At 34.0% G+C, this 15,419-nt stretch overlaps 1 protein-coding gene across 8 annotated transcripts in view; it reads left to right on the top strand.

Annotated features, from left to right (window-relative positions):
• Positions 1 to 15,419, top strand: part of dyrk4 (dual-specificity tyrosine-(Y)-phosphorylation regulated kinase 4) — a 62,961-nt gene that overhangs the window by 34,718 nt on the left and 12,824 nt on the right. For 4 of the 8 annotated variants that reach the window (XM_068217517.2, XM_021470665.3, XM_009297955.5 and 1 more), the window contains 5 exons: positions 1,494 to 1,577; positions 3,501 to 3,644; positions 7,981 to 8,122; positions 8,301 to 8,464; positions 11,497 to 11,633. In XM_068217517.2, coding sequence (XP_068073618.2) covers positions 1,494 to 1,577; positions 3,501 to 3,644; positions 7,981 to 8,122; positions 8,301 to 8,464; positions 11,497 to 11,633 — 671 coding nt within the window. The remainder of the gene's footprint in view (positions 1 to 1,493; positions 1,578 to 3,500; positions 3,645 to 7,980; positions 8,123 to 8,300; positions 8,465 to 11,496; positions 11,634 to 15,419) is intronic. The other 4 variants (XM_073943006.1, XM_068217518.2, XM_009297956.5 and 1 more) reach the window with 1 other exon arrangement.

The raw sequence follows: 15,419 nt of genomic DNA, 5'->3' as shown, positions 1-15,419 counted from the left end.
GCCTGTTTACTCGCGGGTCCGCAATCATGAGTGATTGTAGTCATCGCTGATATCCTTGATCGCTCAAGGGGGAATATTAGTTGGGAGATGATTGCTGTGAAGTGTGAAGCATCAAGTCAAGGAGTCTAGACGTCACTAATGCCCTTTGCAAGAAAAAGAAATTCAGAAATAAAAGAAGAAGAAAAAAACTGGCAGATTTGCTTGCCAAATTAGTTGAAAAAAACTAATAAAAATTACACTAAAACTATAAAAAATATAAGTATACAACTATATTAAAACCTAATAAAAATGAGAAAACAACTAAATTACCAAACTAAAACAAATACATAAAATATAATAGCAGTTTAGCAATTATACTAACATAACTACACTGTAAAAAATCCTGGTTGCCTTAAAATTTTAAGCTTAATCAAATTAACCTTATGAGTCCATTGAACTCATATTTTGTTAAACTGACTTAAAACAACTTGCATAACTTCTAAAATTAAGTTAGAACATGATAAACTTAGTTTACAATGAATTAAAAACATATGCTGTCATGACTAATTGTTTTTTTTTTACAGTGTATTAACATTTTCATTTAAATTAATAAATGAAGTTTAAAAAAAAAAAAAAAAAAAAAAAATATATATATATATATATATATATATATATATATATATATATATATATATATATATATATATATATATATATATGTATGTATAATTATGCATAAGACAACATCCACTGTAAAAATTTCTTTATGTTCTCACAACAGAAATCGATTAAGTTAAAATTGATGTTTTTTTTTTTTTTTTTTTTTTTTTACAAATTTTAGTGGATTAAATGCGACAGAATAAAATTGTTCCCCTAAAACCTCAAAAATTGTGTTGTTTTAGCTCTTTTTAATTAAGTAGTTTGGATAAGTAAAAAAATCATTTATTAAGAGTGTTTTCAAACTGTAGTTTACAAAAAAAGAGAAAGAAATCAAACATAAATCTACAAAATTTTACAGATCATTCTGTAAACTTTCCAATTTAATGTAACTGACAATTGTTACATTAAATTGTCATTTGTTGTCATAAACACGGTTACATTAAAAATAACTTTCTACTATATTTTAAAACTAATTTACAAAAAAATAATTCTGCTGTTTTTCATCCCTCAAAGCTTTAAAAGTTTGATCGTTTTCTGGTTATCTTTGTAAATAATATAAAAACGTGTTAAAACCAAATGAAATGATGGTCTTAAACTTCTTTTTTACTGTAGCTCTTTTACAGTTAGTATCACAATCATATTAACAATGCGATGTGAGGCCAAACTGATCATCTGTCGTGAACGAGGGCGTCATGGAAATAGCTTTTGAATTGAAATCAAGATAGCTCAGTGAACTGAAGATGAGTCATTGGGCTGTGTTGAATAACAGAAATGATTCGCACAGTTATATAGGCATCATCCCACTCGTTCGGCTACGGATGTTCATGACGTCTCTCCTCCGCTCTCTTTCACAGTCAGCCAGACCCGAGGCTTTCCCTCACCCACACAGGGCTCAGGCCGACAACACTAAAATAGGACCCAACTGCACCTACACACAGGTGAGCCCTTGGTCATGGAGGAAAACATAAGCACTGATGATTTGATCAAGATGATGCACAAAGGGAGGAAATCTGTGAGGAGGTGCAAAGGAATTTGGTTCAAATGATGAATTGAAATGCCAAGGACGCAAAGCAGTCAAATAGGGCTGGAAGAACTTTAAATGGCTATTGAATTTAATTTGTGGTCAGAACATTCCTTGCATTGATGGTTGCATGAAAATACTTCAAAATCACTTTATAGTGGGTGCTTTATAGTGGTTTAGGTTATTAAAATGTTAAAAGACTGTTCATTGAATGGTCCTTTTATGGTATTTTGTGTGTTTGTGGACACTAAATTGATCTAACGTGAGAGTAACAGCAATTTTAATGTTCAAGGGATAGTTACACAAAAATGTACACAATATTTACTTAAACCTTTTATATATTTCTTGATTTTGTTGAACACAAAAGTAGATATTTTGAAGTAACATGAAAATCAGTCACTATTGACTTGTTACATGCATAGTGTAACAAGTCAATGTATGGTAGTGTTTTTCTTTTTTAGAAATTGATGCATTTGCAATACATTGTGCAAAGCCGATGATATTGATATATTTAACGGTATTCGTTTTAATAGTTTTCTAAACCTTTCACTTCTCAATGTTTAGTTTTGCCTTAAAGGTTCCATGAAGTGCTTTGAAATGTGCAGTTTTATTCGATATTTGACCTAATCTTAACCAAAACACGAAGAGAGGGTGGGACATAGTGTAGCTCCTCCTCCTTTTTAAAAACAGCCAGCAGCGTTTTGTTTATTCATCGCTCTGCCAATGAGAGGGACTGAGCTTAAGCGCATCAAATGAAAAGTAAATGAGAAGCATCTTGAAGGGCGCAGTGCATTTCAGATACTAGAGAGCATTTGATTGGTTATGTGTTGAGAAACTGAAGAATGAGGTGACGTGAATAAAACCATTGATCCATTTAGATGAAAGTGGCAAACTACAAGCTTTACGTGTTTATCAGTTTTATATTTTCTACATTTTGGAGCACACTAGCTTATAGATAACAATACTAATACTAACATCTAAAAAAACTATTTATTTTAATTTCATGGGACCTTTAACGTGCACATTTTCATTCCCCTGATGCTTTAGCATGAATTGATTCTTTCATTGTTTCTCCGCTATCTATAGATGACAATAGACGATCCCTCCAAGCACCTATGGAAAGCGTTTGTGTTAAATCTTTAATGTTGAGGGTGATCTCTTCACACGCACCTCTAAAGCACCTGGCATCCATTCAGCTGTGGGTTTTAATGCACAGCTGCTGTACCTGAATTGTTTACGTGGAGCCTACTGTATTCTTGTAGGTCTCTGCAGGTTCCCTCAACGCTATATTTAGCTTCTGTTTCTATGCGTCACGATCAAGCTGGCAGATACCGCAGTATCTCCAGAACATATGAAATTGAATATCGCATCTATCTATAGACACACATGCTCTTTTTTCAGCCCAGAAGTTTGTTGAGCGTTGGCTTTGAACCATGAGATGGGGGAAAACCTGCGAGCGACGAATGAGCCCCTCCCTTGTGTGGTGCCCTACATTCGCTTCACAGCGAACCTTTCGTTAAAATCCTTCTAAAAGAAGATACTGACAAAATGAAGAAGCGTGCAAGAGAAAACCTGTATACCTCATTCCTATTACATATCAAAATGTGAGATTTATGGTATATAGTGTGATTCTGAAAGACTGCCCAATCGCTGCTTTTGTCCCCACCTCAGTCTAAAGCTGAAATTCCATCCTCCACGCAGGGGGTCGGTTCACTGGGGCCGTTGGCCACGCAGCTTGTGTGAAGCTCACGTATCTTTCCCCCCGTTGGCCCTTGTTACTGATTTGTAGAGTGTTTAACGTTGAACGGTGCTCAGTGTATTGTATTCTTTTCTTTTCTAGAAGTGTGGGACAGGCGTTGGTACTTTGCCCCAACTAGAGGCTCCTGTTAAGCAAGTTTTGGTGACCAATGGCAAACTTCTGCATTCGAATGGAACCTTACCAAGCATTGTCAAACAGTTGGTGCAAAGCACTCAGGGGAATCAGGTAAGATAACACCTGCTGTAAAACATAACACAACCCTTTTAGAATTCGAAAAAAAATGGTAAACACTAGGCATCATTTGGTCTTGCAAAGTCAGAATCTCGGACTGACAGCAGAAGGTTTGAAGTGCTTTGCAGGTTTTAATGGTCAAGGACACACACAGGAAGCTAAATGACTGACATTGTAAACCAGTCACAGTTCATTTTGTTTAGCTGTATGTTCAGGGGTGTAAAATTTGAACCCTAAGTACAGTAACCCATAAAAAACATCCTATATTAAAAACACTTCAAAGCTCCTGAGGTGTTTACAATGCCACTGGTCCACTGCTATTGTGAGACAATGTGTCAGATTTGTTTGATTATACAAATGTAACCACAATGATTTACCTCTCAAACTGTAAGACATTGGCTGTTTCTCAATTCCAAGAACGCAGAGAACGGACTTGCGTCTTGTGGAGACCAGTCTTGCCAGGTGTCCTCGGAAGAACGAACTCAGGAGACCGCGAGGGCAGAGAATGCGTCCTTTGAGAAATGAGATGCTGCGTTCTTCCTGATGGTCACATGACCTTCACGTGTTTTAAATGGAAATTATTTAAACATTACAGCATTTATACAACAATTTATTGTTTCTCCCCTCTTCAAAATATATACTTTGCATAAAAACATTATAAATAACGTATACTCTGCACAATATAAATAAAACAAATTTTAATACGAATTTCAGCAAACAAACAATCCTTAATTTGTTTATTCCTTTATTAAGATATTCATGTTAATGTTTACTTTCACCGTTTCATTTAGGGAAAGTCCTGAGGTAAATAAGTGATATCTCTGAACTTTAATAATAAATCTAAATAAAATGCTGCGCTTCCCACCGCCAGTCGCAATGACTTCTGGGACTTCCAGAGCGAGTTCGGTCCTCAAGTCTGCATCGGTGCGTCCTCGATATCAAGAACACATCCGGGAAGTTTCAAGCGTCCTCTGTACTTGCGGTCTTGAGTATTGGAACTGAACTTAGGCAGCTGATGATGACGTTGCACGAGAACACGAGGACGCAAGACCGCTGAAGAACGCATATTGAGAAACAGCCAATCTATAAACTAGTAAAGTGTGCTACTTATATACATTGCAATATACATACAGTAATTCTGAAGGCATAAAGTTGATGAAAAAAAGCATCAAATTATCTTAAATTGATAATGTGCAGAAGTATGCACCCATAAAAGTTATATATATATATATATATATATATATATATATATATATAACCTTCAATACATGTAAACTCTGGCCTTTTACAAGCATCTGTCACTTCTTCACTGGAATCCTGGCCTGTTCCTTACATGCAAAACTTAGGAACGCTGATAATCTTTGCTTTTTTTGCATCATTGTGGCTTTCTTTAATCTTTTCATTTAAATCTGGAGACTGAACGGGTCGCTCGAGAATTAAGATTTAGTGGATTTGGACTACATTGGAATGATTGTCCTGTTGGAAGTTGAAATGATCTTCACTCTTCAAACTATAGAGTGAGATTCATCATACAATTCCTGACTTTGTAAATTAGGGGTGCCCAAACCCGTTCCTGACGGGTCACAAACCTGAAGAGTTTATCTTCAACTCTAACTAAACCCCCTTTCTGCCATTTCACTAATTAGAAGACCAGCCATTTGTAATGTCCATTCATTGTGAACTTCATTGCTTGCTCTCATTCTATCCCATAGTGCACCAACATATCAAGTCCAAGTTATTATCATCTCAACAGCTTAACCCAAAATGCATTATAATGGTCATGCTGATTCAATTCCTGTATGTCATTTGAAAATGACGCTTGCAGCTGAGTTATCCATCCACCTTTGGAATCTTGCAATCTGGAGAGTTCCAGTATAACGTGATAGAGTGGATGAGTCAAATGAAGAGCTACAGCCTTTTTGGCCCACCCAAAATTTTGTTGTTGGAATTACTAATATTTATACATTTTCATTTACTCATTCAAGTGGACTAATGTAGGGAATAGTGAACAAATGATATCAGGGCCATTACAAGTTTTTTGGCTTGTTGAAACTAAACTTTGAAGGACACTGGCACTCCAAGAGCAGGATTACAATGATTTAAATAGAAAATCTGGGCATTATGCACTAAATCAGAGATCTCTGAGTCTTGTTCCTGGACAGTTCAGCTCCATCCCTAATTAAACATCCGAAGTATGAGAATCCTGATTTTCAGACTCACTGTTAATTTCCTGATAGGTGTGTTGGAGGCAAAATCGTCATGAGCAGGATTGGGCACTGCTGCGGTAAATTACTAAGCATCAAATTCTACCAGACTTTCAAGTATTTCTAAACAAAACAAACACAGAATCACATACCCTGTTGCTTGGAGATGCAAATTGGAGATGCAAATTCTCTCAGTCAACACAGGGGTCACCAAACCTGTTCGTAGAGGGCTGGTGTTCTGCAGAGTTTAGCTACTACTCTAATCAAACACACATAAACAACCTAATTAAGGTATTTTTAGGTATACTTGAAACTTATAGGCAGATGTGTTGAGGCAAGTTGGAGCTAAACTCTGCATAAACACAGTCCGGCCCTTCAGGACGGAGATTGGTGACCCCTGGCCTAACACATCATGTCAACAGGTTTACATCCGTTGATACATTTAGTAGAAATTGTTTACACCTATGAGAAAGACCGCAAGTTAGGACGAAAAGAAAATGCAGAAGACAATGCTGTTCAATTCATGATTTTTAGGGCGCAAGCCACTTTGCAATTGTAGATATGTTACAAACAAGAAGCTGAGCAAAAAAGAACTGTGACTGGTTTCTTTAATTGTCAGATGACCTTTTGGGTGGTTCTTGATCAATGAAAACTGTGATAAAGTCAGAAAGCTGTTATAAACACAGGCACGTTGTGAAAATGTACCCCATATACATTTCTAGAGAGTGCGTATTATGTAGCCAGAGCTGCATATAGCTGCATTTCGTCTTAAAAGCGAGCGCTACTGGGTGGTATGACGCCACAGATTTCTTCTGTTTCTTTTAGCGCCACCAGTTGACCGATTACCTCCATATGGATAGCTTTTACACTTTTACCAGTTTGCCCAGTAGCTCGCCACGTACTTCGGCGGACATGAGACAGAGCAGACTTGATCATGACAACAGGGTTCGAGTCTCATGCAGAACAGTTCCAGAAAGCAAAAAATATTAAAAAAAATTTAAATAAGGAAAAAATAAACAAATAAATAATTTTCTTTTTCTGGATTGCTTTTGAAAATGCCATTGGTTGGGATTAGGGAAGGCTGGTCAATTGGTGCGTTTGAAAACACTGTCGGTTATATATCGGTGATATCGGTTGATGGGGCATGGATGTTTGCAAGAACAGTAGGCACAAATAGCATTCGCAAGAGAAATTTGAGATCTGAAAAAGCGTACAGAGCAGCCTTTGGAGAATTCGCAAAAAACAAAAACTGCAAAAAAAAACAAACCTCCTTGGATGTATTTCACGCTGTCCAGAAATGTATAAAGGGGTACGTATCAATAATGAGCCTGGGTTAGATTAAGTCCAGACCTTCTGCCATCTGTCTGTGCAAGACTAATCATGGGTGTGTTTCCCAAAAAAACAACAGGTTATAGCTGGACTACCAAAATGCATTATCATTATCATTCCATAAATAAATGTATTGCAGGGGTGCTCAACCCTGTTCCTGGAGATCTACTTTTCTGCAGAGTTCAGCTCTAGCCCTGATCAAACACAATTATCCAACTAAGTAGAATGTGAAGGAGCACTTGTTTATTAAAGACAGGTGTGTTTGATCAAGGTTGCAGCTGAACTCTGCAGGAAGGTAGATCTCCAGGAACAGAGTTCGGCACCCCTGATGCAGTGACAAGTTTTTACAGAACTGTCGCAAATCTATTGTTTGAACCACATTTGTCACAACGTAATGCCGCTTCTTAAGGGGCTTTTTAGATACTGATTAAATATAAATTAATATAATTATTTTTAGATAATTTTTCCATGCACTATATATACACTATAAAAAAGTGATTAGTTACTTTACTTTAAAAAGTAAGCAAGCCCATTGCCTTTTATAATTGCACACATAGTTTGTTTATTTAATAGTTATAAGGTAACAATGTTATTTTATTTTAAGTAAAGTCAATTAATCACTTTTTACAGTATACACATAATGTGTGTTATTAACATTTATATAACAACAACATAACGTAAAATAAAATGCTGGTCAGTTGATGAAGACAGCTTTGAGCGTTAAATACATAGAGTATAATAGTCTGAATGTCTGCATAAGGACTATTTTCATCCTTCCTTAATTTTTTATTACACAGGAGGAGAGACCAAGGCCACAGTTTCCCAATCGCTTTGGTTCGTCGGTGGAAAACTTGTCTGAATCCTTAACCAGGAGCATTATTAATAAGTTTGAGAAGATCAGAACATATGAAGGACAGAGGCTGCCAATGTCTCCAACAAGTATGACTTGCATTGTTTTTGTTTTTATTAATAAATTATTATTTTAGTCACCGATTTGCTCCTAAAACATCTAAAAATAGGTCTGTACTGTATTTTTTAAAATATTTCCCTGGTTAATTGGATTACGTAGCAGTTTATATATTTATTTAATGTGCATTGTTTTTCATCCTCAAAACAGCGGCACTGAAACACTTCCAGAACCAGTTAACAGAATATGAGCGGGAGGAGATCATGGATTACTCTGAGATCTGGTATCTGGGTTTAGACACAAAGAAGATTGAAGGCTCCCAGGGATCCCCACAGAATGCAGGCTATGATGATGAACATGGCAGCTACTTAAAGGTTAGATATTATATATCATGTCTTTTTTCCAGCCAGTTATTTTGGTAACACTTTACAATAAGGTTGTATTAGTTAATGCATTTACTAACATGATCAATTAACAATATATTTATTTCAGTATTTGTTCATGTTATTTAACGTTAGTTGATGAAAATATAGTTGTTCATTGTTAGCTCCTATCAACTCACGGTGCATTGGCTAATGTTAACAAGCATGAATATGGATGTGAATAATGCATTAGTACTGTAAATGTTGAATTATAATTAATAAATGCTTTACAAGTTTTGTTCATGATTAGTTAATGTAAGTAAATAAATTAACTAATGAAAACCTATTGTAAAGTGTTACCATTATTTTAGTATCATCAGTGTCTATAATAGAATTGAATGATATGTAAAAGTAGCTTTTGTTTTTCAAAATCTGTATATGTTATTGATTGTTTGATTAGCATGGTGATTAAATGTTAGATGCTATAAAATGTCTCTTATTTTGTGTTTAAAACATAATTTATATAACTGGGATTATGTTAATTTCTGGGATTGAATATCCTATACCGAGATACGAATATCGAGATACGATATTCAATTTTCTGGGACTGGGATTATGTTAATAATTCAGTGTTATTTTAGAATCACTGAGAATCTGATACAGAATTTATTAATATAAATACATTTATATTGTTATGTTTTTGTAAATTGTTTTATTTAGTTAAATCTTTTTTATTAGGTGTTTAATCATGGCAATAATGCCAACTACTTAAATCAAGGTCATGATATATCATATATCTTCTTGTGATCATATTACTTGCCTGGCAATGTTAGTTTAGAATCATGGAGCTCTTGTTACTATTCCTATAAATAGCTTTAAAAGTTTATTAATAATTTATTCATATTTATTTTCATTTTTTATTTTACAATGAAATAGTTTTATTAACTTTTTTGTTATATTTTCGCCATGTTTATTATATTTATTTCTATGCATAACATATAATATTTTTCAGTATTCATTAAATAATAGAAAAATAAAGAGTTATCATTTGAGATACATTTTAAGATTGCTGTTAGATTACTGGCTGACATACTGACCTCATTTTCAACTTGAACTCAACTCAACTCCATAAATGATGAAATTGCATTACAGCATGAGTTTGGATAATTCAGCCACAGGCAGTCTGCCGTCAGCACCGTCAATGTGCCTTTCACAAAACGTTTACTTGCCATTAGACTGAATTCCTTCACCCTCGACCATTTAAAGACTCACAGCGCTGGCATTTGCAGTCGAAACATGTAAACAAAGTCACATGTCAAGCAGTTCAGTTGTGCTTTCCTTCTGAAATCTTTCAGCGAAAGTAACAGGTAGTAACAGCAAGTCTGTTACCGGTCATTTTATCATAATTAATCGTCTGTAAAATATCATGTCTAATAAATATTTATTAGTGGAGTTGTTAATCATGATTAGCCAAATTTTAGAAAGAAATCAACTGATTGCACAGTTTTCTGTCATCTATTATATGTATTAACTTGTATAATCACACTTGATATAACCATTTCTAATTAATGTTTGATTATCCAATTAAATCCACCTTTGAAAAACAGCCAATTAGCTGCACTGTTTTTGCAATTAGTTGCAATTAATCATGACTAATCACACCTATAATTAACATTATATATATATTTACATATGAACATTTATATGTATTTATATATTTATATATATTATTGTCGCACCTATTACTGGGTTGCAGCTGAAAGGGCATCTGCTGTGTAAAACATATGCTGGAATAGTTGGTGGTTCATTCCGCTGTAGCGACCCCTGATAAATAAAGGGACTAAGCTGTAGGAGTATGAATGAATTATTGTCATTAATAATGATTAATCAGATCGAATATAAGATTCTCTGCTTTACATATGTGTTAGTGCTGTTAGATTATGTAAAACAATTTAAAAAGCAACTAATCACATTTTCTATAATTAATTAATCAGATATTGCGATTGTGTGTGTGTGTGTGTGGTTAAAGTCAACATTATAAGTCCTCTTATTATGGAGCTTAAAATATGACAAAACTATCTGAATTTGATTCGATATCCGGACATATTGTAGGAAATTAAGACTCCTACGGCAAACAAATTTTTAAGTCCCAAAAAGGCGCGTCTCTGTGGGTCTGCACAGCACGTGAGACTGTCTGGGGGATTGTTGACAGTTCTTGCACAGACAGAACGAAACGGATAAATGAGAATTTTTTCCTAGTTAATCAATCACTGGATGTTTGGTTATATTGGGCGGATAACAACAAAAAACAATGATAATAATAGTAAAATAAAAAAGTATCACTAAATATACTTGGGTAGTTTAAAATTAAGAAAGTCTGAACATCAAATTCAATATCTCAAAACTAAAAACCAGACATTCAGACTGTGAAAATTAGATTCAGTAGTCAGGGTTGATTTACAGGAAAGAGTAAATTAATAAAATTGTAATATGAAATTCAAAATGACATTTAATGGCATATGATATTCTGTTTTTTATTATTACAACTGTTAATAAATAAAACGAGCACAATTCAAATGTAGATTTTTTGGCATATTTTAAGCTCCATATCTTGTGAAATTTAAATATTTTCTAAGTGCTGTTTAACAGATACATTTTTATAGTAGTTTTAATATCTATTTTTTTGTCTTTGTCATGATGACAGAACATAATATATTTCTTCAATCATTTTGCATGATATTAGTATTCAGCATAAATGGCAACTCATTTCTTAAAAGGGTTAAAAAAATTAATGTAATAAAACTGTGTTGTTAATCACAAAAAAATAACATAAATAATGCAATTTGCTATCGAAACATAAACCAAAGTCCAGCCCAGATGTGCATAACTTCAGAAATTCACCAAAAAAGAAAGGTATCTGCATCTCAATATTGCTATTGAGATGTTTCTCTAAGTAACAGGAAGTCTGGCACTGTAAAAAGAGACATAAATAATCCTGCTGAGCTGTTCATCAGCTGACTCTGTCCTCTAAATACTCTGTGCAGGTCCTGCATGACCATATAGGCTATCGCTATGAAGTGCTGGAGGTGATTGGGAAAGGATCGTTTGGCCAAGTCTTGAAGTGTTTGGATCACAAGACAAATGAGACGGTGGCCATCAAAATCATTCGAAATAAGAAAAGGTAAAGTGAACCCCAGTCTTAAGTGTTCATTCTCATTTTCAGTACAATCGGAGTCAGCGACCACTAGGGGGCCTCTCTTTTTTGTGAAATTCAACAATACTATACTATTAACCCTTTGATGCACTACATGGTTCTAAAGTGACCTGTCTAAGTTTAGTTTTTTCTATATATAATTTATAGCTTGTGCATTAAAGGGTTAAGACAAGACACTGAAGGTGAATAGGGTAAAACAATTATTAACAGCATACTTCCCCTAGTGACTGATTACATTATAAATCACCAAAAAATATATTACAAGTTTTTAAAAATATTGTTTAAATATGCTAATAAAAACTAATAAAAATTTGATCCATAAAATTGAGTTCGAAATTCTTGTTTAATACTATTTTCTATGCGTATTAAAGTCAAAAGAGGAGATTTTGAGTATGTTTTTAATCACTTCCTAATTTAGAAAATATACTACTAAAAGTCAGTAAAAAACACAGCATTTTGGCAATGATTTATAGAATAAAATGTTGTATCCTGTTTCAGAAAATATACTGCAAACAGCCAGTTAAAAAAAACTACATTTTGGCGATTTTTATAGAATAAAATATATGTAATATTGCAAATTATGAAAATAGATATGGACCAAACTTTGAGGTTTGGGCTGCTGAAGTGGGGATTTATGGCTCAATCCAAGGAAATAATCATTTTGAAAAAAACAAACTATTCAACATGGATTTAGATCTAAAGACTTAAATAGATTGAGAAAGAATAAAAAGTGCATTTTGGATGTTTTCTTTCTATTATACTGAGAGAAAAGCTATTAATGAAAAGAAAGAAAAAAAAACTTAACGGTTTAAATATTACTGAAATACAATTCTAATGAAATAAGTAAAAACTAAATCATTAAACATATTTACTTCTTTAAATTAAACTAAATCAAATCATTTTCCCACTTTTTTTCTTTTTTGTAAGGCTATGAGAAGCTCTTCGTTGAGCTTTTATCTGGGTCAGTGTTTACAATGGAGCTGATACAGTGAAGGGTGTTAAAAGGTGTCAGTTGTGTATCTCATTACATGGTTGAGCAGATCTGATCTCCTGGCCTTTGCCTGCCATCGCACCTGCTTTGACTGATGCTTTTACAGTACTTAGAGCCCTCTCAAAATGCAAAGCCCAGGACTAAGTACTCTAGAGCTTTTCTGATGCTTTTAGTTTAGCTGTAGAGTTAAGGGAATTATTTTCTGCTCTATATTTGGGCTGTTTAACGTGGTCCATAAGTTGTATGTCATTAATAGCAATTAATTGCATCAAATATTCAAATTTATAATGTATATTTATTTTTTATATTAGTGCTGTTAATAATGACAGACTATTTAAAACAGATTTAAAATTATTAATTATTGCAACTAAACCCCCCCCCCCCCCAAAAAAATTTGTATTCATCGTTTTAATCTCATTCATTTTCAATTATATTCATCTGCACATTACTAATAATTCTAATCTAAATATTATTAGTTGAACCATTTGTTGATTAATATTAATATTATTAGTTGATGTGTTGTTTATGAAATAAAAAACAAAAATCTGAAATTAATCATGAATAATCACCCATAATAATCACATTTCTATTATATTTATTATTATTTATTAGAACAGTTGAATAGCTATGTTTTAATTAACTGAAATATGTAGTATTTTCTAATAGTTTTTATCAATTATACTAAATATTAACATTTTACATACTTATATATCAGCGCTGTTAATCATGACTGCTTTAAACTAAAGTAAACATTAAATTAATTGTGATCAGTTGAATCTAACATCAACATTTGTAATAATAATATATCATATAATCTTCATTCTATATCAATGCATACATTAATTTAATCATGATTGGTTAGTTAATAAACTATTGATACACTTCTTTTGTAAACCATGGTAAAAATGTGTATTTGTGTACACTCTCAGAAATAAAGGTACAAAATCTGTCATTGGGGCAGTACATTTTCAAAAGGTACATTTTTTCTTCCTAACAGATTCTTAAAAGATACATATTAATACCTTAAAAGTACAAAAGTGAACCTTAAAGGTGCAAAAGTGTACATTAAAGGTACTAATGTCCACCAGTATGGTACAAAAGTGAACCCTAAAGGTACTAATGTCTACCAATATGATGCAAAAGAGTACCCTAAAGGTACTAATGTCTACCAATATAGTGCAAAAGAGTACCCTAAAGGTAATAGGGTCCACTAGTATGGTACAAAAATGAACGTTAAGCATGTATGCATGCATGCATGTATATTATTTTTTAAATTTATATTACTGCTTTATATCAAAATGCCTTTAAGGCAAGTCATTTCACTTGGCGGCCATCTTTGAAACGCCCCTCGGGCAGTATGCTCAGGCATTCTGTTTGAATAGGGAAACGTCAACTTCTCCAAAATTGCTTGCCAAGTTTACGAATATTAGGAATCACCAATAGGATTAAACAACAACTGGCTCTTTAGTTTCATTTCTAAACGTTTGAGTTACACAAAATAGGCAGAAACTCGCATCTGGCCTCATGTATCAACGCTGTGTATGCACAAAAACTTTGTGTACGCCAGATATCACGCTCACGTTTGGATTTACTAATGATGAAATTAATGTGAGAATGTGCGTTGGTTCACACCATCTTTATGTCTGTCGTACGTGCATTTCTTGTGTGTGTTTGTTTTATTTCCATTGGCAACTGCTAGAGGCAATTGTGTTAGATTGCACACTACAAAGTATCTTTGAGGCGTGCAATGCCAGCTGTATGAAAGGGGATCGTCCGCATGTCTAACAGGTATATAAGGTTTCCATATCATGCAGTTGAACCGCGGTAAAGTTAGTTTGACGTTTGACATTCATTACATATTGTATTTCAAACCAATTAAATTCTTTGCTCCTGTTATAGTTTGAGCCGGAAATAGGTCAGATAGGCATAAATATATGCCTTTTATGTTGCACAAGGCTTAATTTCTCGATAAAAAATAACTATACGAATTAATTAAACAATTCAACGTTTTTGGAATTAGCACATCATTTATTTTATAATATTTTTTAAATATCTAAAATGTAAAAATTGTAAACATCAGTTAAACTCTGACACCATTTGAGATAAAATATTCAAATCAACTTTAAAATTGTGTGTCGCCCACAATTGAGGCAACTCTTTCCTCAAAGGGTTTTAGTTCAGCATCCCCTGTTACCCCGCCTGTTCGGTCCACACTTTGACAGTGCGGTTCTCCTCTTAACCTGCACCTTTACATCGGGCCATTTCATTCTTAATTCACTCACAGTGTGATGTTTAGACCCCACTGCATTAACCACATCAGCTAAACTCTCCTGCTCTGTTTTTTTTCTTTTGTTATTAATTCCAGAGGACAAACTTGCAAATAACATTGTTTTTCTCCGCTCTACCTCTGATAGGAGCACCTCCAATTCACATTCTGTGAAGTTTCTCTTCTTGCTTTCTTTTGCCATTGCTTTTTCGTTTGGTTTTTGTGGAGTCATTACCATATTTATTAGGGGGAGTAGGCAGAGAGGCGTTTTGCGCTCCTGCACGTGCGCTCAGTTTCACGTTAAGTCGGATGTACAAACAGAATATGCATAGGATTCCGCGTACAGTGTTTCATCCATCTATATTTTTTACTGTGTACCCACATTTAGAGCTTTGTGCATACGCAGTGTTTTAGTATGAATTCAACGCAGGTCTTTGTACATGAGGCCCCAGGTCTGAGCACCTTCCTCAGAGAAATGTCAGTCTATAGCAATCGC

The sequence above is a fragment of the Danio rerio genome, chromosome 25 (genome assembly GCF_049306965.1).
Source record: "Danio rerio strain Tuebingen ecotype United States chromosome 25, GRCz12tu, whole genome shotgun sequence".
Taxonomy (NCBI): Eukaryota; Metazoa; Chordata; class Actinopteri; order Cypriniformes; family Danionidae; genus Danio; species Danio rerio.
Note: the sequence above shows the minus strand (reverse complement) of the source record. Positions and strands in the feature narration are given on the sequence as shown.